Source organism: Pelophylax lessonae (assembly GCF_965119305.1).
Source record: "Pelophylax lessonae genome assembly, chromosome: 12".
NCBI lineage: Eukaryota > Metazoa > Chordata > Amphibia > Anura > Ranidae > Pelophylax > Pelophylax lessonae.
Window position 1 is genome coordinate 222,978,853 of NC_138779.1, and position 25,149 is coordinate 223,004,001.

Genomic DNA, 25,149 nt, shown 5'->3' on the forward strand with positions numbered 1-25,149 from the left:
CCCCAACAAACTGTCAGAAGTACCCCCACAACTCTTCATAAATACCCCCACAACTTTTCACAAGTACCCCACACTAAGACATTACTCTGGGTGTGTGTGTTAGAAGTAGTATTAGGAAGAGAGGGTTGTAAAGGTAAGTAGTCCTATCAAGTGGGGGCTTTAGGGGTATGTGGTACTATAAGGAAGGGGTGTGGTTGAAATAACTAGTATTAAAAGAGAGGTGCGGTAGAGGTAAGTAATCATTCTCAGGAGGGGTAAGTCGAAGAGGTAAAGTGTGTGATGGAGGTCAGTAGTATAATCAGGAAGAGGGGTGCTGTTAAGGTGAATAGTCCTATCAGGATGAGGTACAGTATAAGTAGTTATAATGGGGATATGTATTTGAGTTAATAAGTAGCATTGGGAAGGAGGTCCAGTAAAGGTAAGAAGAACTAAAAGGAGGAGAGTGTGGAAGAGGTAAGTAGTATCAGGTGGAGTAGGTAATCTCAGGAAAAGTGCATTAGAAATATGTAGTTATATCAAAAGAGAGGTGTAGTAGAGGTCGTAGTTATATTGGGGTGTGAAGTGAAATAAGTGGTACTATCAGGAAGAGGGGTGCACTAGTAGAGGTAAGTAATTGTATCAGTAGAGGTAAGAACTATCATCACAGGAGGAAGGTGCAGTAGAGGTAAGATGGTATCTATCAAAGGAGGTGTAGTAGAGGTAAGTAAAAAAGAAGGTGCAATACAGGCAGGTAGTCATATTAGGGTTCTGCGTTAGGTAATGAGGTAAGTAGTACTATCCGGAAGATGGGTACAGGAGAGATAGGCAGTTATATCAGCTAAGGGTGTGGTAGAGGTAAGAAAAATTGGGTAGGATATGTAATTTCAGAGGGGGTGTAGTAAAGGTACGTAGTTCTATCGGGGGGGGGGGGGCATAGTAGATGTAAGTAGTTCTATCAGTAGGGAGGTGTAGTAAAGGTAAGTAGTTATATCAGGAGAGGGAGGGGTGTTGTTGTAAAGCTAAGTCGTTATATCAGAAGGGAGATGTAGTAAAGGTAAGTAGTTATTTTAGGAGGGGGGTTGAGTAGTAGTTGTAAGTAGTTACAGTATATCAGGAGGTAGATGTAGTAGAGGTAAGTAGTTCTATGAGGAGGTGGGGGTTACTATTTTTTGGGTGACAAGAGATGCAGTAGAGGTAAGTAGGTATTTTAAGCTGGAGATGTATTAGGGGTAAGTAGTTATTATAGGCGGGAGGTGTAGTAGAGGTAAGTAGTTATTATAGACAAGAGGTGTAGTAGAGGTAACTAATTATAGGTGGGAGTTGTAGTAGAGGTAAGTAGTTATTATAGGTGGGCGGTGTAGTAGGGGTAAGTAGTTATTATAGGTGGGCGGTGTAGTAGGGGTAAGTAGTTATTATAGGCGGGAGTTGTAGTAGAGGTCAGTAGCTATTATAGGAGGGAGTTGTAATAGAGGTAAGTAGTTATTATAGGCGGGAGTTGTAGTAGAGGTCAGTAGTTATTATAGGAGGGAGGTGTAGTAGAGGTAAGTAGTTATTATAGACGGGAGATGTAGTAGGGGTAAGTAGTTATTATAGGCGGGAGTTGTAGTAGAGGTAAGTAGTTAATATAGGTGGGCGGTGTAGTAGGGGTAAGTAGTTATTATAGGTGGGCGGTGTAGTAGGGGTAAGTAGTTATTATAGGTGGGCGGTGTAGTAGAGGTAAGTAGTTATTATAGGTGAGCGGTGTAGTAGGGGTAAGTAGTTATTATAGGTGGGCGGTGTAGTAGGGGTAAGTAGTTATTATAGGTGGACGGTGTAGTAGGGGTAAGTAGTTATTATAGGCAGGAGTTGTAGTAGGGGTAAGTATTTATTAAAGGTGGGCGGTGTAGTAGGGGTAAGTAGTTATTATAGGTGGGAGGTGTAGTAGAGGTAAGTAGTTAATATAGGTGGGCGGTGTAGTAGAGGTAAGTAGTTATTATAGGTGGGAGGTGTAGTAGAGGTAAGTAGTTATTATAGGCGGGAGGTGTAGTAGAGGTAAGTAGTTATTATAGGTGGGAGGTGTAGTAGAGGTAAGTAGTTATTATAGGTGGGCGGTGTAGTAGGGGGTAAGTAGTTATTATAGGTGGGAGGTGTAGTAGAGGTAAGTAGTTATTATAGGTGGGCGGTGTAGTAGGGGTAAGTAGTTATTATAGGGGGGAGGTGTAGTAGAGGTAAGTAGTTATGATAGGCGGGAGGTGTAGTTTATGTAAGTAGTTATTATAGGTGGGAGGTGTAGTAGAGGTAAGTAGTTGGGTTAGTTGTGATACAGGTAATGGGGCATTGCCATTTTTACACACTGCAGTCCCTGATATTCCCTACAGGGGGCGCCTCCATCTTGCAGGGCACAGCAGGTGGCATCACTCCAGCACAGGGCACCTAGAGTCACCTTGTGGTAATTATAGGATGATACCTCTGAGTGTGTGTGTGTGTGTGTGTGGGGGGGGGGGGGTAGGATGATACCTCTGAGTTTGTGTGGATGGGGGGGTAGGATGATACCTCTGTGTGTGTGGGGGGGGGTCCCCTCCTCTGGCAGTTGCCCGGCTGGTGATGGATGGCAGGGCACTGAGTGGGCAGTAGGGGAGAGGGGGGGCTGTGTTTGCTCACTGAGCCTCTTGTTTGCTGACAATAAAAGCTCCTCAGACTGGTTTCTGGGATTCTCTGGCATCCTGACCCCCCCCCCCTCTGCCCCCCCCCTCCGCAGTGGCAATGTAACCCTTTCCCTCCTGGGGACCAGCTGACCCCCCACCATCTGGAGACACCCCTGCCTCCCAGATGTGCAAACAGAATCTCCCTGTTATTTTGGGAGCTGCCAAACCGGTTATGTGCTGGTGAGCATAGACATGTCTGCAGGGACTGAGGAGGGGGGGGGGGGTAGGCTGGGACATGTCAGCACAATACTCACCCTCCCCCCCCCCCCTCATCCCTGTCCCCAGCCTGTACACACATCCCATCTCACTCTGTGCTCTCTACACTCAGGGCGCACACCGAGGTGCACAGCAGGTGCCAAGGATGACTTAGGGGGGGAGCACAACGCAGGGGGTGTGGGGTACCGTCTGGGCTGAGATAGGATGAGAGAGGGGGGGTCGGGGCCATAGGACGGGGGAAGGGGGGCAGGGAGAGCGCGGGGGCAACGCAAAAGGGGGGAGAATGTGAAAACAAAAAAGTGGATTTACATGGAGAGAGATATCGGAGGAAGCACCTGACGCAAGGACGGGGGCCACCCCGGGGCCGGCGGGGGGCCTGGGGACACCGATCCGGATCTCCGTGCCATGAACTCCCCACCCCACGGGATGCCAGGACCCACGAGAGGACGTGACGCCCGTGGACGCTCAATATGAGGTACCGTGACTTCTCCTCTCCGACCCATCGACCAACCGACCGACCGCCACATCTAACGGACAAACTTTCCCCGGTTGGGTTCTCTTTCCCCCCCAACCCCCTCTCCCTTCTCACTTGTTGATCTGAAACTTCGCCAGGGCCCTCAGCCAGTGCCGGCGGTTCCCTTCGGACCCCCAGGGGGGGTGACTAGTCCCGGCCAGCTATGGAGAATAGGGAAAGTAGTCGGATGGTAAGAGGGGGGGAGGCTGGGCAACTTTCCCTCAGTTGTCACTCTCTCCCCACTATTAATCCCTTTGTTCCCAGAAGTTCCCAGTACACAATGCCTCCTCGCTGGTCACGTTACTGGAGGAAGGGGGGATGGGGGGGTTCCTAAAGTCCCCGTAAACCTCCAACATCAAAACAGGCCAAGGAGGAAAATCCGAGATTATCGGGATTAGGGAACCGGCACAGACCCAAAACTTCACTTTACCATTGTTTTTCTAGTTTTTCTCTACAGATTCCCCCCCCCCCTAAAAGTCCCTTTAAAAAGTCCCACCACCAAAAATTAGACATTTCAGTTACAGGTGGACTCCATCTTCCATCCTGCTAAGGTCTCGGAGTCTCACTCCTTCTGTTGCAGTATTGGGTGCCCTTCCTCCTATCACATTCCGCAGAATATACAATAAATATCCTTCAGGGATTGAGGGAGCCTCTGGTGGGCCAGCAGGTGAGCAGAACCTAAGAGGGTCCCCCAGAAATAGAATGGACTGTTGGGAGGGGGGGGGGTAACTCTCCGGGATCCCCAATATATTAGTTGAGCATGGAGCATCCATTTTTATTTAACTATTATTTATTTAGTTTTTTTTTTATTTTATTATTGTTATTATTATTATTATTATTATTTATCTATTTAGATTTATGTTATTTTTGTATTTTTTTATATATTTATTTAATTTTATTCAATTTTTGATACATTATAGCTGGTTGTGATTTTACCAAGCACGAATCTGTGATTTTATTATCTGCCCCATTTTACCTATGGCATCCCCCAGAATATAAAATAAATATCAGGCAGGAATAGAGGGAGCCCCTGGTGGGCCGGCAGGTGAGCAGAACCTAAGAGGGTCCCCCAGAAATAGAATGGACTGCTGGGAGGAGGGTGGGGGGTAACTCTCCGGGATCCCCAATATATTAGTTTAGCATGGAGCATCCATTTTTATTTAACTATTATTTATTTAGTTTTTTTTAAATTGTATTATTGTTATTATTATTATTGTTATTATTATTTATCTATTTAGATTTATGTTATTTTTGTATTTTTTATATATTTATTTTATTTTTTTTTCAATTTTTGATACATTGTAGCTGGTTGTGATTTTACCAAGCACAAATCTGTGATTTTATAATCTGCCCCATTTTACCTATGGCATCCCCTAGAATATAAAATAAATATCCTTCAGGGATTGAGGGAGCCCCTGGTGGGCCGACAAGTGTGCAGAACCTAAGAGAGTCCCCCAGAAATAGAAGGGAATGTTGGGAGGGGAGTAACTCTCCGGGATCCCTAATATATTAGTTTAGCATGGAGCAACCATTTTTATTTTAATATTATTATACATTTATTTAGTTTTATTTTATTTTTGTATTATTTATTATTATTTTATTTAATTTTTGATAGATTGTAGCTGGTTGTGATTTTACCGAGTACAAATCTGTGATTTTTTAATCCACCCCTTAGATATATGGGGCCCCATTTTACCTATGGCATCCCCCATAATAAAAACGAAATATCCGGGCAGGAATAGAGGGAGCCCCTGGTGGGCTGGCAGGTGTGCAGAACCTAAGAGGGTCCCCCAGAAATAGAAAGGACTGTTCGGGGGGTAACTCTCTGCTATCCCCAATATATTAGTTTAGCATGGAGCAACCTTTATTTTATTATTATTTATTTAGTTTTATTTTATTTTTGTATTATTTATATATTTATTTTATTACATTTATCATACATTGTAGCTGGTTGTGATTTTATCGAGTACAAATCTGTGATCTAATAATCCACCCCTTAGATATATGAGGCCCCATTTTACGTATGGCTTCCCCAGAATATAAAATAAATATCAGACAGGAATAGAGGGAGCCCCTGGTGGGCTGGCAGGTGTGCAGAACCTAAGAGGGCCCCCCAGAAATAGAAGGGACTGTTGGGGGGGGGGCATAATTCTCCAGGATCCCCACTATATTAGCTTAGCATGGAGCAACCATTTTTATTTTATTATTATTTATTAAGGGTCCCCAGAAATAGAAGGTACTGTTGAGGGGGGGGGTTCTCCAGGATCCCCAGTATCTTAGCTTAGCATGTAGCATCCATTTTTATTTCATTATTATTATTTATTTAGTTTTATTTTTGTATTATTTAAATATTTATTTTTATTTTATTTCATTTTTGATACATTGTAGCTGGTTGTGATTTTATCAAATACTAATCTGTGATTCTATAATCCACCAGTTAAATATACGGGCCCCTTTTTTCCTATGGCAGCCCCCAGAAATAAAATAAATATTTGGCAGAGGTGGATGGAGCTCCTGGTGGGCCGGCAGGTGTGCAGAGCCTTAGAAGGGTCCCCCAGGAGACTGTCAAGGGGGGAAAACTAAATACTGGCTTCCTGTGTAGCGACCTTTTAGTTTTATTTTATTTTTGATACATTGTAGCTGGCTGGGATTGTACAGAATGATACAAATTTGTAATGAAACCATCCACGGGTCAGATATACCAGGCCCCGTCCAGCTGTCCGTCTGCAGAGTGGGCCCCGTTCCTGTCCACGCTGTGCCCTTCTATTAATAGATGTCACAGGGAGGTGACAGGTGACATGTTCTGTACTGTACATGATAACACGCCAAGACATCCTTCTCTGTCACTTATCATTGCATGCTGAGGGAAGATACTGTCCACAGGATCACATAATGAGGTATTACCATCAAATCCACAAAACATTGCATGACCACATGGGGAGACGCAACAAAAACTGTGCAAGATCCGATGCAGATATGCTCAACAAGATTCTACGCAACCGCAAGGCTTCTCCAGAGGTTTTCCTCTGAGCTTCAGCTTACTGGCCTCCAATGAGATGGTGGCATTCTTCTCACTGACCACCAATGTAAGGAGAATTCTTCTCACTGACCACCAATGTAAGGAACATTCTTCCCACTGACCACCAATGTAAGGAACATTCTTCTCACTGACCACCAATGTAAGGAGCATTCTTCTCACTGACCACCAATGTAAGGAACATTCTTTTCACTGACCACCAATGTAAGGAGCATTCTTCTCACTGACCACCAATGTAAGGAACATTCTTCTCACTGACCACCAATGTAAGGAGCATTCTTCTCACTGACCACCAATGTAAGGAGCATTCTTCTCACTGACCACCAATGTAAGGAGTATTCTTCCCACTGACCTCCAATGTAAGGAGTATTCTTCCCACTGACCACCAATGTAAGGAGCATTCTTCTCACTGACCACCAATGTAAGGAGTATTCTTCCCACTGACCACCAATGTAAAGAACATTCTTCCCACTGACCACCAATGTCAGAGACATTCTTCCCACTGACCACCAATGTAAGGAGCATTCTTCTCACAGATCACCAATGCAAGGAGCATTCTTCCCACTGACCACCAATGTAAGGAGCATTCTTCTCACTGACCACAAATGTAAGGAGTATTCTTCTCACTGACCACCAATGTAAGGAGCATTCTTCCCACTGACCACCAATGTAAGGGACATTCTTCCCACTGATTACCAATGTAAGGAACATTCTTCCCACTGACCACCATTGTAAGGGACATTCTTCCCACTGACCACCAATGTAAGTGACATTCTTCCCACTGACCTCCAATGTAAGGGACATTCTTCCCACTGACCTCCAATGTAAGCCTATTTCCCCATAACAGTTGGAAAAAGCAGCTGTACACTCTTGTATAGAGAGATTCCGGCAAGATACAGACAAAGCTCACATATAAAAAGATCAGGATCCAGTAAGCTTTGATCAAGTCAACCCTCTCCCTCAAGGAAAGTTTCCATGTCTTCCAGCTTGCTACTTTGGCATTGGCATCCACCAACCTGCTTTCCCAATTTCGATGACCATAGTCAACAGGACCAAATTTGATGCCCAACACTTTAATTTCCTGCTGGGGCTCTGGGAAGGCATCCGGAAGTTCAAAGCTTTCACCATCCTTGCCCATCCAGAAAACTTCACTCTTTTCATGGTTAACTTTAGAGCCAGAAGTCTAATTGTACTGCTCTATCACAGAGACCACCTCCTGCGCCTCCTCCATCCCTGGGATAATAACGGACACATCATCAACATAGGCCACAACCTTTAAAGGCAGCACACGAGCAATGCTCAAAGGCACCCCGCACAATGATCCACCCTCTAACCTTCTTATAAAGGGGTTAATTGCGAATGCATATAGCAGGGGGCTCAAAGGACACCCCTGGCGCACACCTGAGCCAACCTCAAAATGCCGTCCAACCCAACCATTAACAATTGGGAAGCTCTCAGCTCCTTTATTTAATGTTTTCAGCCAATCTATAAACCTCCCCTGCAGGCTGTATCTACCAAGTAGCAAATACAGTTACTCATGATTGACTTGATCAAAAGCCTTCGCCTGATCCAATGCCAGCAAGTACTTTCTTCATCCAGCAGAGATCTGTCCTGGATCTCCTCCATACGAGACAAGACGATCAAGCTTCAACCGCAAATGCTGGTAGGCAATATACATACCAAGCTGCTTCTTCTTACTTATGGCCTTGAAAAGTCCAATCGCCCTTTGTTTCACAAGCTCCCACCACTCTGACTTACTGCTGCAAAAGTCCATAATAGAAACCTGTGCCTGAAAAAAATCCTCAAAGGATTGTCTTACCTCTACATCTTCCAGGAGAGCTGAATTCAGTTTCCAAGTACCCCTTCCCCTGGGTGGAGTGTCAGAGGCATTCAGAGTCACAGACAGCATACAGTGGTCAGAGAACTCCACCGCCCTCAACTCAGGAGCAAGAAAGCAGAGTTCTCCTTTAAAAAACCTATCTATCCTACTCTGACTATTCCCTCCCGTGCTGCCAGGGCAGTGATTAATGTGCACATCTACCAGGCCTGCTTGTCTATCCATATCTCCCCCACCAGCAATCAGCTGGTCAATCAGCCCTGGAACACTGGGAAACCTAGCTGAAGCAAACTCCTTGGAGTTTGAAGCCATTTTGCTTGCAGAGGGACTACTGATGTCAGCAGGAGCAGAAAAATCCATGCCTGTGGTGTTAGATGCAGGTCCATCCACATTTCTCTGACAATCTGGTGACTCCTCAGTCAGGGGTTTTCCCTGCATGTCTGCACTGGGTTTCTCCACAGCAGTAACTCCAATATGCAGCCGTTTGCAGAGCTCCTTCCCACCTGGGACACCATTTACCACAACAGGTGGGGCAAACATGTTGGATGGAAGCATGGTGTACTGGGATTTTTCCACCAGTACTGGCTTTGCTGGCTTGAATTTCCTCTTCTCATCCTCAGGGATTTCTGATGGATCATCAGCAAAGGCAAACTTGTCTGCTCTCAGGGGTGACTCCATCTGCTGGATGAAAGTCAGGGTGCCATGTTCACTCTCAACCCCCTGGCTGATTGCCGCTGGCGATTCCCAGCCCTGACATGGGGGGAGAGGTGCAGAGGCAAATGGAGCCGGGTCATCCATTACCTGAGGCTGCTGATCCATGGAACTTGCTGATGTCTGGCTGGCAAATCACCTCTCATTATCAAACCTTTCTTTAAACCAGGGGTGGGGAACCTATGGTTTGGGGGCCGTATGCGGCCCCCGAAGTCATCTGGTCCGGCCCCCCATGCAGCTGAGTCTGTGTCTCTCAGCTGATCTGTCAGAATGGAGCCGATGCTTCCTGTATAGTTCCTGCTCCATTATGACAGTCTGAGTGAGTCAAAGGCGGAGTGATATCAAATGCACTCCGCCTGTGACCAATACAGGAAACATCACCTCTTCCAGCCAGAGCCAGCAGTACCAGCCAGAGCCAGCAGTACTTACAGCAGTACCAGCCAGAACCAGCAGTACACACAGCGGTACCAGCCAGAACCAGCAGTACACACAGCAGAACAAGCAGTACTAGCCAGAGCCAGCAGTACCAGCCAGAGTCAGCAGCACCTACAACAGTACCAGCCAACAGTACCTACAGCACAGTACCAGCCAGCAGTACCAGCCTGAGCCAGCAGTACCCACAGCAATGCCAGCCAGCAGTACCAGCCTGAGCCAGCAGTACCCACAGCAGTACCCGCCTGAGCCAGCAGTACCCACAGCACAGTACCATCCATCAGTACCAACCTGAGCCAGCAGTACCCACAGCAGGACCAGCCAGTAGTACCAGCCTAAGCCAGCAGTACCCACAGCAGTACCAGCCAGCAGTACCCACAGCAGTACCAGCCAGCAGTACCCACAGCAGTATCAGCCAGCAGTACTCACAGCACAGTACAACCCAGCAGTACCAGCCTGAGCCAGCAGTACCTACAGCAGTAGCAGCCAGCTGTACCCACCAGCAGTAGCAGCCAGCTATACCCACCAGCAGTTCTTTTCAAAACTTACCACAACAAAAAAGTCGACTGCGCTCCAGATTGACCAACGCAAACCTGGAAAACCTGTTGCCAGTAGCAACATCATCAATACCATCTAACATCACACAGCTCACCAAAGAGAAGCAGTTGCAGCCATCACATTAGGGGTGATTTAATTAAATGTTTGACCAAATATAACAGGCTAATTTTTAAGGTGATAATTTTGTACGGCCCACAAATGATTTTATAAATACCCAAATGGCCCTTGGCAGAAAAAAGGTTCCTCACCCCTGCTTTAAACACTCCACTTCTGTCTTTAAGTTTTTCCAATATTAAAGATTGTTTCTTTACCCTTTCTTTTAATTCCTGTAACTCAGGCTTCATGGCTATGCAATTGTTTACTCCAGGCCTGGCAGCATTTGGTTCAGCCTTCAAAACTAAGTTCTTCTTCTGCTCTTCCAATTGCCCTAAAAATATTGATAATCTTCTGGCTGAAAACATCTGAATTCCCACCAGGGCCTGGACCCACAGACAGGTCCTCCACCTCCTCCTCACTAGGCCCCATGTCATCAGGGGGATCCCTCCCAGGGCCTCCCCCAGGATCAGGCATTGTTCCTGGACCAAACTAGCAGGCAAGGCCCAGGCTTGAAAAAGGCTGGTTGTCAGAGAGAGCTCCTTGGGTGTGTCCTCCTAGTAGTTGATGCTTGGTGCAGACTAAAGAAGCTGAGGGTAAAGGTGATGAACTGACCAAGCATGTCTCCAGACCTAAACCCTATTGAGCATCTGTGGAGCATCCTCAAACGGAAGGTGGAGGAGCGCAAGGTCTCTAACATCCGCCAGCTCTGTGATGTCACCATGGAAGAGGGGAAGAGGACTCCAGTGACAACCTGTGAAGCTCTGGTGAACTCCATGGCCAAGAGGGTTAAGGCAGTGCTGGAAAATAATGGCGGCCACACAAAATATTAACACTTTGGGTCCAATTTGGTCATTTTCAATTAGAGGTGTACTCACTTTTGTGAGATACTGTATATAAATGTACTGTATATAAATAATAATGTTTGACTGTGGGAGAGGGTACATTAGAGTGTAAGCTCCTCTGGTACAGAGACTGATGTGACTGTGGGGGAGGGGATATTAGAGTGTAAGCTCCTCTGGTACAGAGACTGATGTGACTGTGGGGGAGGGGACATTAGAGTGTAAGCTCCTCTGGTACAGAGACTGATGTGATTGGCTCAGTGATCTCTGTACAGCACTGCGGTATATGTCAGAGCTATATAAATGTATAATAATAATAGTGTGTAACTGTGGGGGAGGGGACATTAGAGTGTAAGCTCTTCTGGTACAGAGACTGATGTGACTGGCTCAGTGTTCTCTGTACAGCACTGCAGTATATGTACGAGCTATATAAATGTATAATAATAATAGTGTGTGACTGTGGGGGAAGGGACATTAGAGTGTAAGCTCCTCTGGTGCAGATAGTCTGCTCTGCAGAGAGGATCAGGCCCCTATATACATAACGTGCTGTGCCATCCACCGTCCCCTCTTATGGCAGCAGTCGCAGGTGAGCCGGAGGAGCATTCCTCCTGCATTCACTGACACTCCTCACACAGAAATGATTATAAGTCAGCCAGGCCCCGGGGGCGATGGAGGGCCGACTCTGAAACATGAATAACCTGCAGAGACAAAACACAGGAAGCGCACTGTCCCATCATCTGCGGCTGGACTCCGCTTATTAAAAGACTTCTCTTCCAGGAATCAGATTTCTGATTTGTTCTGAGGGGATAAAGTGGGGCACCCTTTGTCACCGAAATTCCCAGGCATGAGCCGCACCCGCCACGCCAACCATTCCGGGGAATTAAAGCCAGAACCTCATGAACCAGAAAACATGGTCTTACTTGGGCCATTTATGCCACAGCTGGGGTGGTTCTTTATAGAAGAGGCAACTACCCTCTCAGTGTCTCATCTAGAGATAGTCTGAGCACTTGGCTCCATAGAGAGATCCTGTTTGGAAGCAGCTTTTGTCCAGTAGAGCCACTTTTGAGGATCTAGACCAGGGGTCTCAAACTGGCGGCCCTCCAGCTGTTGTGGAACTACAAGTCCTATCATACCACTGCCTAAGGAAGTCATGCTTGTAACTGTCAGCCTTGGAATGCCTAATGGGAATTGTAGTTCTGCAACAGCTGAGGGCCACCAGTTTGAGACCCCAGATCTGGACACAAGGTCCTTGTTTATGTTGTTAGACCTGGACAGTCTGGAATATACACTCACCGGCCACTTTATTAGGTGCACCTTGCTAGTAGCGGATTGGACCCCTTTTATTAGGTCCAACTTGCTAGTAGCGGGCTGGATACCCTTTATTAGGTGCACCTTGCTAGTACAGGTTGGACCCCCTTTATTAGGAGCACCTTGCTATTACAGGTTGGACCCCCTTTATTAGGTCTACCTTGCTAGTACGGGTTGGTCCCCCTTTATTAGGTCCACCTTGCTAGTAGCGGGTTGGACCCCCTTTATTAGGTCCACCTTGCTAGTACGGGTTGGATCCCCTTCATTAGATGCATTACCATTCTTTGGAAGCATGCTTTGGAAGTACAGCTGGCGGCAGGAAGAATTTTAACCCCTTGCCGACCAGTCACTGGGACTGTACTGCGGCAAAGTTGCTCGATTCCGTCCAGCGACGTAGACCTACGTCGCTGGACTCCTCCCCTTGAGGGCGGCGCTCGCGCGCCGACAGAGGCTCGCTCCCGCTGTATTCAGTCACAGCGGGAGTCGGGCCAGGGGAGGAGCGGCGGTGATCACCGCCACTCTTCCCCGATCGTCGGGGAATCGAGTCTGGAGATCCGCCCACTTGTGTAAACAAAACGGGCGGATCTCCTAAGTGACAAACAGTGACAGATTGCACTCAGTCACCTCCCCCCACACACGTCAGTAAGCATCAGGCATACATTAACCCCTCCCTCTCCAATAAAATTAACCCCTTCTCTGCCAGTGTCATTTTTACAGTAACAGTGCATATTTTTAGCACTGATTACTGTAGAAATGTCACTGGTACCCCCAAAAGTGTCAAAAATGTCAGTCAGGGGTCCGATCTGTCCGCTGCAATGTCGCAGTCCCGCAGAAATCTTTCCCTTAGTTAGTAAACGCAATAACTTTTGCGCAAACCAATCAAAATACGCTTATTGTGATTTTTTTTTACCAAACATAGGTAGCAGAAAACAAATTGGCCAAAAATTTAAAAAAATTAGATTTTTACATTTTTTTGGGGGGGAATTTCATATAAAAAATGTGAAAAATATTGTTATTTTTTCAAACTTTACGCTCTTTTTTTGTTTATAACGCAAAAAGTAAAAATCGCACAGGTGATCAAATACCACCAAAAGAAAGCTCTGTTTGTGGGAAAAAAAGGACGTAAATTTCGTTTGGGTACGGCGTCGCACGACCGCGCAATTGTCAGTTAAATTCGCACAGTGCCGAATCGCAAAAAGTGGCCTGGACGTAAGACAGCAAAATCCTCCGGTGGTAAAGTGGTTAAATAAAACAGCCACAGTAAGACTAAAGTTAACATGGCTTACTAAACTGAGTAAAATTATGAGGCTTGGAGGCGCCACTTGCTTATAGGAATCTGATTGCTACCGGAGTTTGGTGAAGTGTTTTAAACCCTGAGATACCATCTGGACACACGCCTGTTTGACCATTCCTAACCGATGGTCAAACGATCTGGTAAGCAGACATCTTCTTTTGTGAACGTGGTTATGCATCCTTCTGATCCTGTTCTTGGTGCTGGATTCTCCTAATTTCCTGCATTTATCTAGTTCAGTGAATCATCCAGCTCTGTGGGATCTATGGACTGACCTTGAGTGGACTTGTATTCACACTGATGTTTGGTTTCTTTTATTTTTGTTCATTTGGCGCTGTACCTTTTATTATTATTAGATGCACCTTGCTAGTAGCAGGTTGGACCCCCTTTTGCCTTCATTCTTCATGGCATGATTAAACGTGCTCAGCGTCATATCTAGAGGTTGTCTTTGGGAAATAGACGTATGAGTGCTGCCAGCCTTGCTGCAGAGGTTGAAGGGGTGGGGGGTCAGCCTGTCAGTGCTCAGACCATACGCCGCACACTGCATCAAATTGGTCTGCATGGCTGTCATCCCAGAAGGAAGCCTCTTCTAAAGATGATGGACAAGAAAGCCTGCAAACAGTTTGCTGAAGGCAAGCAGACTTAAAGTGGTAGTATCACGATTTTTTTAACTTTTAACTACAGGTAAGCCTATGATAAGGCTTACCTGTAGGTACAATTAATATCTCCTAAACCGGCACGGTTTAGGAGATATTTGCAGTGCATGCAGCCGCTCGCACGAGCGGCGCATGCGCTCTGAAGGTCCGGCGGACCCTCAGCTTCCCTTGCCGGCAGCTTGCCGGAAAATCGCTCCCGCGCGCATGTGCGGGAGTGACGTAATCGCGGCTCCGGCCAATCACAGCACCGGAGCCGCCGAACCCGGAAGAGACGCCGTGGGATCATGTCAGCGCCCGCAGCGGTGTCCGGGGGTCCGTGACGGGGCTTCGTTCTAAGGTTAAGTAATTCATAATGAGCTAGTATGCGATGCATACTAGCTCATTATGCCTTTGTCTTGCAGGGTTTGTTTTTTTTTTCCTGGGTTTACAACCGCTTTAAGGCTCGTACACACTTGACGGAAATCAGACAAAATATCCTCCGATTTTTCTCTCTCTTGCTCAGCGTTCATAACCGTTTTTAGTTGACAGTGCATAAATGTTCACGAAATTTCTCGTCCTATTTTTTTTTTTTGGGACATTTGTTCCTAGACTTCCGGGTCGTCAGCAACTTCAGATCATGCGCGGTCTTTCGTATCCGATGTTTCACGGACGTACTGCATACACATTAAATGAAAATTGGTCGTCTGGGGATGGACGATAAAAATTTTGGTGTTTGTCCCTCCATTTTTTTTCGTTGAAAATGTCAGCATCGGCTGCTGAAAGGCGAAAATCGGACGATTTCACATCGGGTGGGAATTTTCGGCAGATTTTCTACTAGTGTGTACCCCACTTTAGGACATGGATTACTGGAACCATCTCCTGTGCTCTGATGAGACCAAGATAAACTTATTTGGTGTCAGATGGTGTCAGGCGTGTGTGGGGACAACCAGGTGAGGAGTACAAAGACAAGTGTGTCTTCCTACAGTCAAGCATGGTGGTGGGAGTGTCATGGTCTGGGGCTGCATGAGTGCTGCCGGCACTGGGGAGCTACAATTTCATTGAGGGATCCATGAATGCCAACATGTACTGTGACATTCTGAAGCAGAGCATGATCCCCTCCCTTCAGAGACTGGGGGGGCAGGGCAGTATTCCAACATAACGACCCCAAACACCTCCAAGACCACCACTGCCTTGCTAAAGAAGCTGAGGGTAAAGGTGATGGACTGGCCAAGCATGTCTCCAGACCTAAACCCTATTGAGCATCTGTGGGGATCTTCAAACAGAAGGTGGAGGAGCGCAAGGACTCTAACATCCACCAGCTCTGTGATGTCATCATGGAGGAGGGGAAGAGGACTCCAGTGACAACCTGTGAAGCTCTGGTGAACTCCATGACCAAGAGGGTTAAGGCAGTGCTGGAAAATAATGGTGGCCACACAAAATATTGACACTTTGGGCCCAATTTGGACATTGTCACTTAGGGGTGTACTGACTTTTGTTGCCAGCGGTTTAGACATTAATGGCTGTGTGTTGAGTTATTTTGAGGGGACAGTAAATTTACACTGTTATACAAGCTGTACACTCACTACTTTACATTGTAGCAAAGTCTCATTTCTTCAGTGTTGTCACAATGTCACGTGTTAGGGGGACCTTCTCTACTGGCCACCAATGTTAGGGGGAACTTCTCCACTGGTCACCAATGTTAGGGGACATTCTCCACTGGCCACCAATGTTAGGGGACATTCTCCACTGACCACCAATGTTAGGGGACATTCTCCACTGACCACCAATGTTAGGGGACATTCTCCACTGGCCACCAATGTTAGGGGACATTCTCCACTGGCCACCAATGTTAGGGGACATTCTCCACTGGCCACCAATGTTAGGGGACATTCTCCACTGACCACCAATGTTAGGGGACATTCTCCACTGGCCACCAATGTTAGGGGACATTCTCCACTGGCCACCAATGTTAGGGGACATTCTCCACTGACCACCAATGTTAGGGGACATTCTCCACTGGCCACCAATGTTAGGGGACATTCTCCACTGGCCACCAATGTTAGGGGACATTCTCCACTGGCCACCAATGTTAGGGGACATTCTCTACTAACTAGAAATGTTAGGGAAGACCTTCTCCACTGACCCTCAATATAGGAGGCACAGTTCTCCTGACCACCAATGTAAGGTGAGACTTTTCTCCTGACCACCAATGTAAGGTGAGACTTTTCTCCTGACCACCAATGTAAGGTGAGACTTTTCTCCTGACCACCAATGTAAGGTGGGACTTTTCTCCTGACCACCAATGTAAGGTGGGACTTTTCTCCTGACCACCAATGTAAGGGGAGGCCTTCTTCAGTGACCATCAATAAAGTGAGCACTTTCTAGTGACCACCAACATAAAGAGGACCTTCTCCACTGACCACTAATGTTAGGGGGACCTTTGTTCACTGACTAGTTTGCCTTAGGTGTCATACATGTTCAGTTCCCCAACTTCATTCCTGTATTGATGATGATTTCTCCACCTCATGGAAGTGAAGCTTCCCTGAGACCTGAACATGATTTGGGGGTTCCGCCATGTTGGGATAGTCTGCTGTAATGTGATAAGATGAAGGGTGGGCACAATGGAAATCCACTCTTCTACAATGTAGATGTGTCAGACCTTCACATGCCAAATACTTCTGTAGCAATTCTCCTGAGCTAAAAACCGTCATCCAATCAGAAGCGGTGAGGTAACATACTGTAGTAGTTGTCCTTGGTTATTCGTCATTCACCAAACCCAGCGGATGTCCTCCTGACTCGTCTTGTCGTCGTTGATATCTGTAGATGAGGAGTCCTGCATGGATGCCTCTAATACAGAGTTCATTTTTATGTCAGATTTGGATTAAGTTTTAGTCGTCTGAATTGTTTTTTGTCATCTGAATTATTTTAGTTTTAGTCATATTTTAGTCCTCTGAATTGTTTTAGTCGTATTTTAGTCGTTTGAAGTGTTTTAGTTTTAGGCGTGTTTTAGTCGACTAAAATCTCCAGTGCCAGTGTTCATTTTGTCGATGAAACGATGGGGTTCTGTTTTTTCATTTAAAATGTATGTAAAGCCTAAACTTTTTTTTCTTGTTTTGTAAGGAGCGGGGGAAGGGTTCTGTGTCCCCGCTGGGGAGGTGCAGAGTCTCCAAGCTGTGAATGTGTCCCCGTACTGTGAATGTGTCTCCGTGCTGTGAATGTGTCCCTGTGCTGTGAATGTGTTCCCGTGCTGTGAATGTGTCCCCATACTGTGAATGTGTTCCCGTGCTGTGAATGTGTCTCCATGCTGTGAATGTGTCCCTGTACTGTGAATGTGTCTCTGTACTGTGAATGCGTCCCCGTGCTGTGAATGTGTCTCTGTACTGTGAATGTGTCCCATGCTGTGAATGTGTCCCCGTGCTGTGAATGTGTCCCTGTACTGTGAATGTGTCCCATGCTGTGAATTAGTCCCCGTGCTGTGAATGTGTCCCCGTGCTGCAAATGTATCCGTGTACTGTGAATGTGTCCCCGTGCTGCAAATGTATCCGTGTACTGTGAATGTGTCCCCGTGCTGTGAATGTGTCCCCGTGCTGTGAATGTGTCCCTGTGCTGTGAATGTATCGCCATGCTGTGAATGTGTCACCTAGCTGTGAATATGTCCCCGTGCTGTAAATGTATCCCTGTACTGTGAATGTGTCCCCGTGCTGTGAATGTGTCCCCGTGCTGTGAATGTGTCCCTGTGCTGTGAATGTGTCACCTAGCTGTGAATATGTCCCCGTGCTGTAAATGTATCCCTGTACTGTGAATGTGTCCCCATGCTGTTAATGTGTCCCCGTGCTGCAAATGTGTCCCCGTGCTGTGAATGTGTCCCTGTACTGTGAATGTGTCCCCATGCTGTGAATGTGTCCCCGTGCTGCAAATGTATCCGTGTACTGTGAATGTGTCCCCGTGCTGTGAATGTGTCCCTGTGCTGTGAATGTATCGCCATGCTGTGAATGTGTCCCCGTGCTGTGAATGTGTCCCCGTGCTGTGAATGTGTCCCCGTGCTGTAAATGTGTCCCCGTGCTGTGAATGTGTCCCCGTGCTGTGAATGTGTCCCCGTACTGTGAATGTGTCCCCGTGCTGTGAATGTGTCCCCGTGCTGTAAATGTTTACCCGTGCTGTGAATGTGTCCCCGTGCTGTGAATGTGTCCCCGTGCTGTGAATGTTTCCCCGTGCTGTGAATGTGTCCCCGTGCTGTGAATGTGTCCCCGTGCTGTGAATGTGTCTCTGTGCTGTGAATGTTTCCCCGTGCTGTGAATGTGTCCCCGTGCTGTGATTGTGTCCCTGTGCTGTGAATGTGTGGACAGTCCAGGGAAGGGGACATATTCCCTGGTCCCATCCCCCGCCCCCTGAGACTCTATCCAGACAGAACCTGGCAGGGCCGTGGCTCCTGGCAGCGGAGGGGATGAGTAAGAGGGTCCGGCTGGTGATCTGCCATGTGAGTCAGCGAGAGGAGGGAGTCTCCCCACCACCACAAACACACTCTGTAATCTTCATCACTGATACATATATATGGGAGGATACAATGTAACAATGTCTGTCTGCAGGATTCACCAAGAAATTTCATCCCTTCCATTTCCTCATTGTCAGTCCGAATTCCGACTTTGTTTTTTATTAAGCTGCAGAGAGAAATTTTCCATCATTTATTCAGCATCTGAGGAATGGCTTCAATGTGCAGCTTTCATCAGATATATTGTCCTTAACCACTTCCCGCACACCGACATACCTGTCCCTGTACCTGTCCCTGTACCTGTCCCCGAACCTGTACCTATCCCTGCCCCTGTACCTGTCCCTGTACCTGTCCCTGTACCTGTCCCCGAACCTGTACCTATCCCTGCCCCTGTACCTTTCCCTGTACCTGTCCCTGTACCTGCCCCTGTACCTGTCCCTGTACCTGTCCCTGTACCTGTCCCCGAACCTGTACCTATCCTTGCCCCTGTACCTGTCCCTGCACCTTTCCCTGTCCCTGTACCTGTCCCTGTCCCTGTACCTGCCCCTGTCACTGCCCCTGCACCTGCACCTGTACCTGTCCCTGTACCTGTCCCTGTACCTTTCCCTGTCTCTGTACCTGTCCCTGTACCTATCCCTGCCCCTGTACCTGTCCCTGTACCTGTCCCTGTCCCTGCACCAGTCCCTGTACCTGTCCCAATCCCTGTACCTGTCCCTGTGTCTATCCCTGTACCTGTCCCTATCCCTGTCCCTGTACCTGTCCCTATCCCTGTCCCTGTCCCTGTACCTGTCCCTGTCCCTGTACCTATCCTTGTACCTGTCCCTGTACCTCTCCCTGTGCCTGTCTCTGTCCCTGTCCCTTTCCCTGTCCCTGGACCAGTCCCTGTACCTGTCCCTATCCCTGTACCTGTCCCTGTACCTATCCTTGTCCCTGTGCCTATCCCTGTCCCTGTCCCTATCCCTTGTCCCTGTACCTATCCCTGTCCCTGTACCTATCCCTGTACCTGTTCCTGTCCCTGTACCTATCCCTGTCCCTATCCCTGCAATTATCCCTGTACCTGTCCCTATCCCTGTCCCTGTACCTATCCCTGTCCCTGTACCTGTCCCTGTCTCTGTCCCTGTACCTATCCCTGTCCCTATCCCTATACCTATCCCTGTACCTATCCCTGTCCCTGTACCTATCCCTGTCCCTGTACCTGTCCCTGTACCTATCCCTGTACCTGTCCCCGTACCTGTCCCTGTACCTATCCCTGTCCCTGTACCTGTACCTGTTCCTGTACCTGTCCCTGTACCTATCCCTGTACCTGTTCCTGTACCTGTCCCTGTACCTATCCCTGTCCTTGTACCTGTACTTGTCCCTGGCCCTGTACCTATCCCTGTCCCTGTACCTATCCCTGTACCTATCCCTGTCCCTGCCCCTGTACGTCGGCTCAGAGAAGTGGTTGTAGGGGGATGATCTGCAGCTGCAGGCATCACCCCGGTACCGTTCTTTAGAGCTGGCGGTCGACTTTCAGAAGATAAAAACCGATGCGGCTCGGAAGCTGCTCCGCCAATATCCCGGTAAATGGGGGGGGACCTCCCCCCTACCGCCGCCTTCCGCGGCTCTGCCCGATTCTTCCGTCTGCTGGCTGGTTGGAGTCCCGGATTCGGCTTTGATTGGGTCTCCGATGTATCAACCCGGAAGGGACGGCATGATGTCACTTCCTGTTTACTCGACGGCTAACGGCGCCAAATTTCAAAATGATTCAGTATTAAAAAATGCAGATTTCAGCGTGTGGAATACATTGAAGTGCGGGGCAGGGGTTTGGTGTCTTTTAGATCCCCGATCCCTCCATAAAGAGTACCTGTCACTGTCTATTACTGTCACATTCCCCCCCCGATCCCTCCATAAAGAGTACCTGTCACTGCCTATTCCTGTCACATTCCCCCCGGATCCCTCCATAAAGAGTACCTGTCACTGCCTATTACTGTCACATTCCCCCCGATCCCTCCATAAAGAGTACCTGTCACTGCCTATTACTGTCACATCCCCCTGATCCCTCCATAAAGAGTACATGTCACTGCCTATTACTGTCACATTCCCCTCGATCCCTCCATAAAGAGTACCTGTCACTGCTAATACTGTCACATTCCCCCCGATCCCTCCATAAAGAGTACCTGTCACTGCCTATTACTGTCACATTCCCCCCCGATCCCTCCATAAAGAGTACCTGTCACTCCTATTACTGTCACATTCCCCCCAATCCCTCCATAAAGAGTACCTGTCACTGCCTATTACTGTCACATTCCCCCCGATCCCTCCATAAAGAGTACCTGTCACTGCCTATTACTGTCACATCCCCCCCCCGATCCCTCCATAAAGAGTACCTGTCACTGCTATTACTGTCACATTCCCCCCGATCCCTCCATAAAGAGTACCTGTCACTGCCATTACTGTCACATTCCCCCCCCCCCCGATCCCTCCATAAAGAGTACCTGTCACTGCCTATTACTGTCACATTCCCCCCGATCCCTCCATAAAGAGTACCTGTCACTGCCATTACTGTCACATTCCCCCGATCCCTCCATAAAGAGTACCTGTCACTCCTATTACTGTCACATTCCCCCCGATCCCTCCATAAAGAGTACCTGTCACTGCTATTACTGTCACATTCCCCCCCGATCCCTCCATAAAGAGTACCTGTCACTCCTATTACTGTCACATTCCTCCCAATCCCTCCATAAAGAGTACCTGTCACTGCCTATTACTGTCACATTCCCCCCAATCCCTCCATAAAGAGTACCTGTCACTCCTATTACTGTCACATTCCTCTCGATCCCTCCATAAAGAGTACCTGTCACTGTCTATTACTGTCACATTCCCCCCCTGATCCCTCCATAAAGAGTACCTGTCACTGCCTATTCCTGTCACATTCCCCCCGGATCCCTCCATAAAGAGTACCTGTCACTGCCTATTACCGTCACATTCCCCCCGATCCCTCCATAAAGAGTACCTGTCACTGCCTATTACTGTCACATCCCCCTGATCCCTCCATAAAGAGTACATGTCACTGCCTATTACTGTCACATTCCCCTCGATCCCTCCATAAAGAGTACCTGTCACTGCCTATTACTGTCACATTCCTCCCGATCCCTCCATAAAGAGTACCTGTCACTGCCTATTACTGTCACATTCCCCCCCCGATCCCTCCATAAAGAGTACCTGTCACTGCCTATTACTGTCACATTCCACCCGATCCCTCCATAAAGAGTACCTGTCACTGCTAATACTGTCACATTCCCCCGATCCCTCCATAAAGAGTACCTGTCACTGCCTATTACTGTCACATTCCCCCCCGATCCCTCCATAAAAAGTACCTGTCACTCCTATTACTGTCACATTCCTCCCGATCCCTCCATAAAGAGTACCGGTCACTCCTATTACTGTCACATTCCCCCCAATCCCTCCATAAAGAGTACCTGTCACTGCCTATTACTGTCACATTCCCCCCGATCCCTCCATAAAGAGTACCTGTCACTGCCTATTACTGTCACATTCCCCCCCGATCCCTTCATAAAGAGTACCTGTCACTGCCTATTACTGTCACACTCCTCCCCGATCCCTCCATAAAGAGTACCTGTCACTCCTATTACTGTCACATTCCTCTTGATCCCTCCATAAAGAGTACCTGTCACTGGCTATTACTGTCACATTCCCCCCAATCCCTCCATAAAGAGTACCTGTCACTGCTAATACTGTCACATTCCCCCCGATCACTCCATAAAGAGTACCTGTCACTGCTAATACTGTCACATTCCCCCCCCATCCCTCCATAAAGAGTACCTGTCACTCCTATTACTGTCACATTCCCCCCGATCCCTCCATAAAGAGTACCTGTCACTGCTTTTACTGTCACATTCCCCCCGATCCCTCCATAAAGAGTACCTGTCACTGCTATTACTGTCACATTCCCCCCAATCCCTCCATAAAGAGTACCTGTCACTCCTATTACTGTCACATTCCCCCCGATCCCTCCATAAAGAGTACCTGTCACTCCTATTACTGTCACATTCCCCCCGATCCCTCCATAAAGAGTACCTGTCACTCCTATTACTGTCACATTCCCCCCGATCCCTCCATAAAGAGTACCTGTCACTCCTATTACTGTCACATTCCCCCCGATCCCTCCATAAAGAGTACCTGTCACTGCATATTACTGTCACATGGGATGGTTACTCAGCCAAGGCGGAGCCACTGATTGGAGCTCAGGGACGTCTTTTTAATGATAAAAGCTTTTCTGAAAATTGATATTGTTAGTGTAAGTTTAGATGTGTGGTTGAGGAACAGTATAAAAGCACAGTTGAGCCATGTTTATAGCGCCCACTCTTGAGCTGCAATGGCAGCAGACAAGGGTGGTTACATGCGGCGGTTAAAACGCTTTGCCCCACAGCAAAAACTACCCAACACATCGCAATCTGGGGGCTGAATCTAGGGTCCCTTCGGCGATCATCTAATGGTCTGTACTGGTTCCATTGTACTGGTTCCATTTTATAGTGCTGTGCATCCTCTAGGTGGGCTGATCTCCACTGGCTATCATCTACTGGTCAGTACTGGTTTAATTTTCCTGGTTCCATTGTACTGGTTCCATTCTGTACAGCTTCTAGTGGGACAGATCTCTGGTGTCCCATTGGCGATCATCTACTGGTCTGTACTGGTTCCATTTTATAGCACTGTGCAGCCTCTAGGTGGGCTGATCTCTGGGGTCCCTTTGGTGATCATCTACTAGTCTGTACTGGTTCCATTTTAAAGCAGTGTACAGCTTCTATCGGGACTGATCTCTGGGGTCCCTTCAGCGATCATCTACTGGTCTGTACTTGTTCCACTGTACTGGTTCCATTATATAGCTCTGTACAGCTTCTATGGGGGCTGATCTCTGGGGTCCCTTTGGCGATCATCTACTGGTCTGTACTGGTTCCATTTTAAAGCAGTGTACAGCTTCTATCGGGGCTGATCTCTGGGGTCCCTTTGGCGATCATCTACTGGTCTGTACTGGTTCCATTTTAAAGCAGTGTACAGCTTCTATCGGGGCTGATCTCTGGGGTCCCTTTGGCGATCATCTACTGGTCTGTACTGGTTCCATTTTAAAGCAGTGTACAGCTTCTATCGGGGCTGATCTCTGGGTTCCCTTTGGCGATCATCTACTAGTCTGTACTGGTTCCATTTTAAAGCAGTGTACAGCTTCTATCGGGACTGATCTCTAGGGTCCTTTCAGCGATCATCTACTGGTCTGTACTTGTTCCATTGTACTGGTTCCATTATATAGCTCTGTACAGCTTCTATGGGGGCTGATCTCTAGGGTCCCTTCGGCGATCATCTACTGGTCTGTACTGGTTCTTTTTTAAAGCGCTGTGCAGCCTCTAGGTGGGCTGAACTCTGAGGTCCCTTTGGCGATCATCTACTGGTCTGTAGTGGTTCCATTGTACTGGTTACAGTTTATAGCACTGTACAGCTTCTATCGGAGCTGATCTCTGGGTTCCCATATGTGATCATCCACTGGTCTGTACTGGTTCCATTTTATAGCGCTGTACAGCTTCTATCAGAGCTGATCTCTGGGGTCCCATATGTGATCATCCACTGGTTTGTACTGGTTCAATTTTATAGTGCTGTACAGCTTCTATCGGGGCTGATCTCTGGGGTCCCTTCTACTGGTCTGTACTGGTTCCATTTTATAGCGCTGTACAACCTCTAGGTGGGCTGATCTCTGCCGTCCCTTTGGCGATCATCCACTGGTCTGTACTGGTTCAATTGGACTGGTTCCATTTTATAGCGCTGTACAGCTTCTATCTGGGTTGATCTCAGGGGTCCCTTCAGCGCTCATCTATTGGTCTGTACTGGTTCCATTTTATAGCGCTCTGCAATCTCTAGGTGGGCTGATTCCTGGGACCCCTTTGGCGATCATCTACTGGTCTGTACTGGTTCCATTGTTATGGTTTCATTTTGTAGCGCTGTACAGCTTCTATCTGGGCTGATCCCAGGGGTCCCTTCAGCGATCATCTACTGGTCTGTACTGGTTCCATTGTTGCGATGAAGGTGTGTACTGGTATAATTTATCACACAGAGGTGTTCTGCATACTTTGTATAATTTGTAGGTGAGTGACAGGCTCCCTGACAGGATGGAGGGGGTGGGGGTACGAATTCCTTCTCTAATTCCTCAAACACCTCCCAGCGCAGAAGCCTCAGAAGTGCTGCGAGGGCAGAAGTTTGTGTGATTGCCCCGGGCGGGGGAACGCCTCGGATTATCCTTTCTAAATCCTCTCCATTCACTCTCATTATCTTCCATGTCACAGGGCCATCTACATTCTCATATCCTGTAAGGTCACCAGACCCGGGGTCAAAGTCCTAGCTTGGCATCAAGGCTGACACTCTACTATCATCCTCGGGTATTTGTGGTCTAATCCAAAGCTAACCCCTGTTATCCAATCATCACACGTTGGCAGGTCAGAGAATGTTTAGGTGACATCTTCTTGATGGTAAATATCTGATA

General features: G+C 47.7%; 1 protein-coding gene across 1 annotated transcript in view; it reads left to right on the forward strand.

Moving 5' to 3' along the window:
• The first annotated feature begins 3,130 nt into the window (after positions 1-3,130).
• The window catches only part of ARHGEF19 (Rho guanine nucleotide exchange factor 19), a 69,814-nt gene continuing 47,795 nt past the window's right edge, over positions 3,131-25,149 (forward strand). The window contains exon 1 of the mRNA XM_082274479.1: positions 3,131-3,354. Within this exon, the coding sequence (XP_082130605.1) occupies positions 3,350-3,354 (5 nt within the window). The 5' untranslated portion in view covers positions 3,131-3,349. The remainder of the gene's footprint in view (positions 3,355-25,149) is intronic.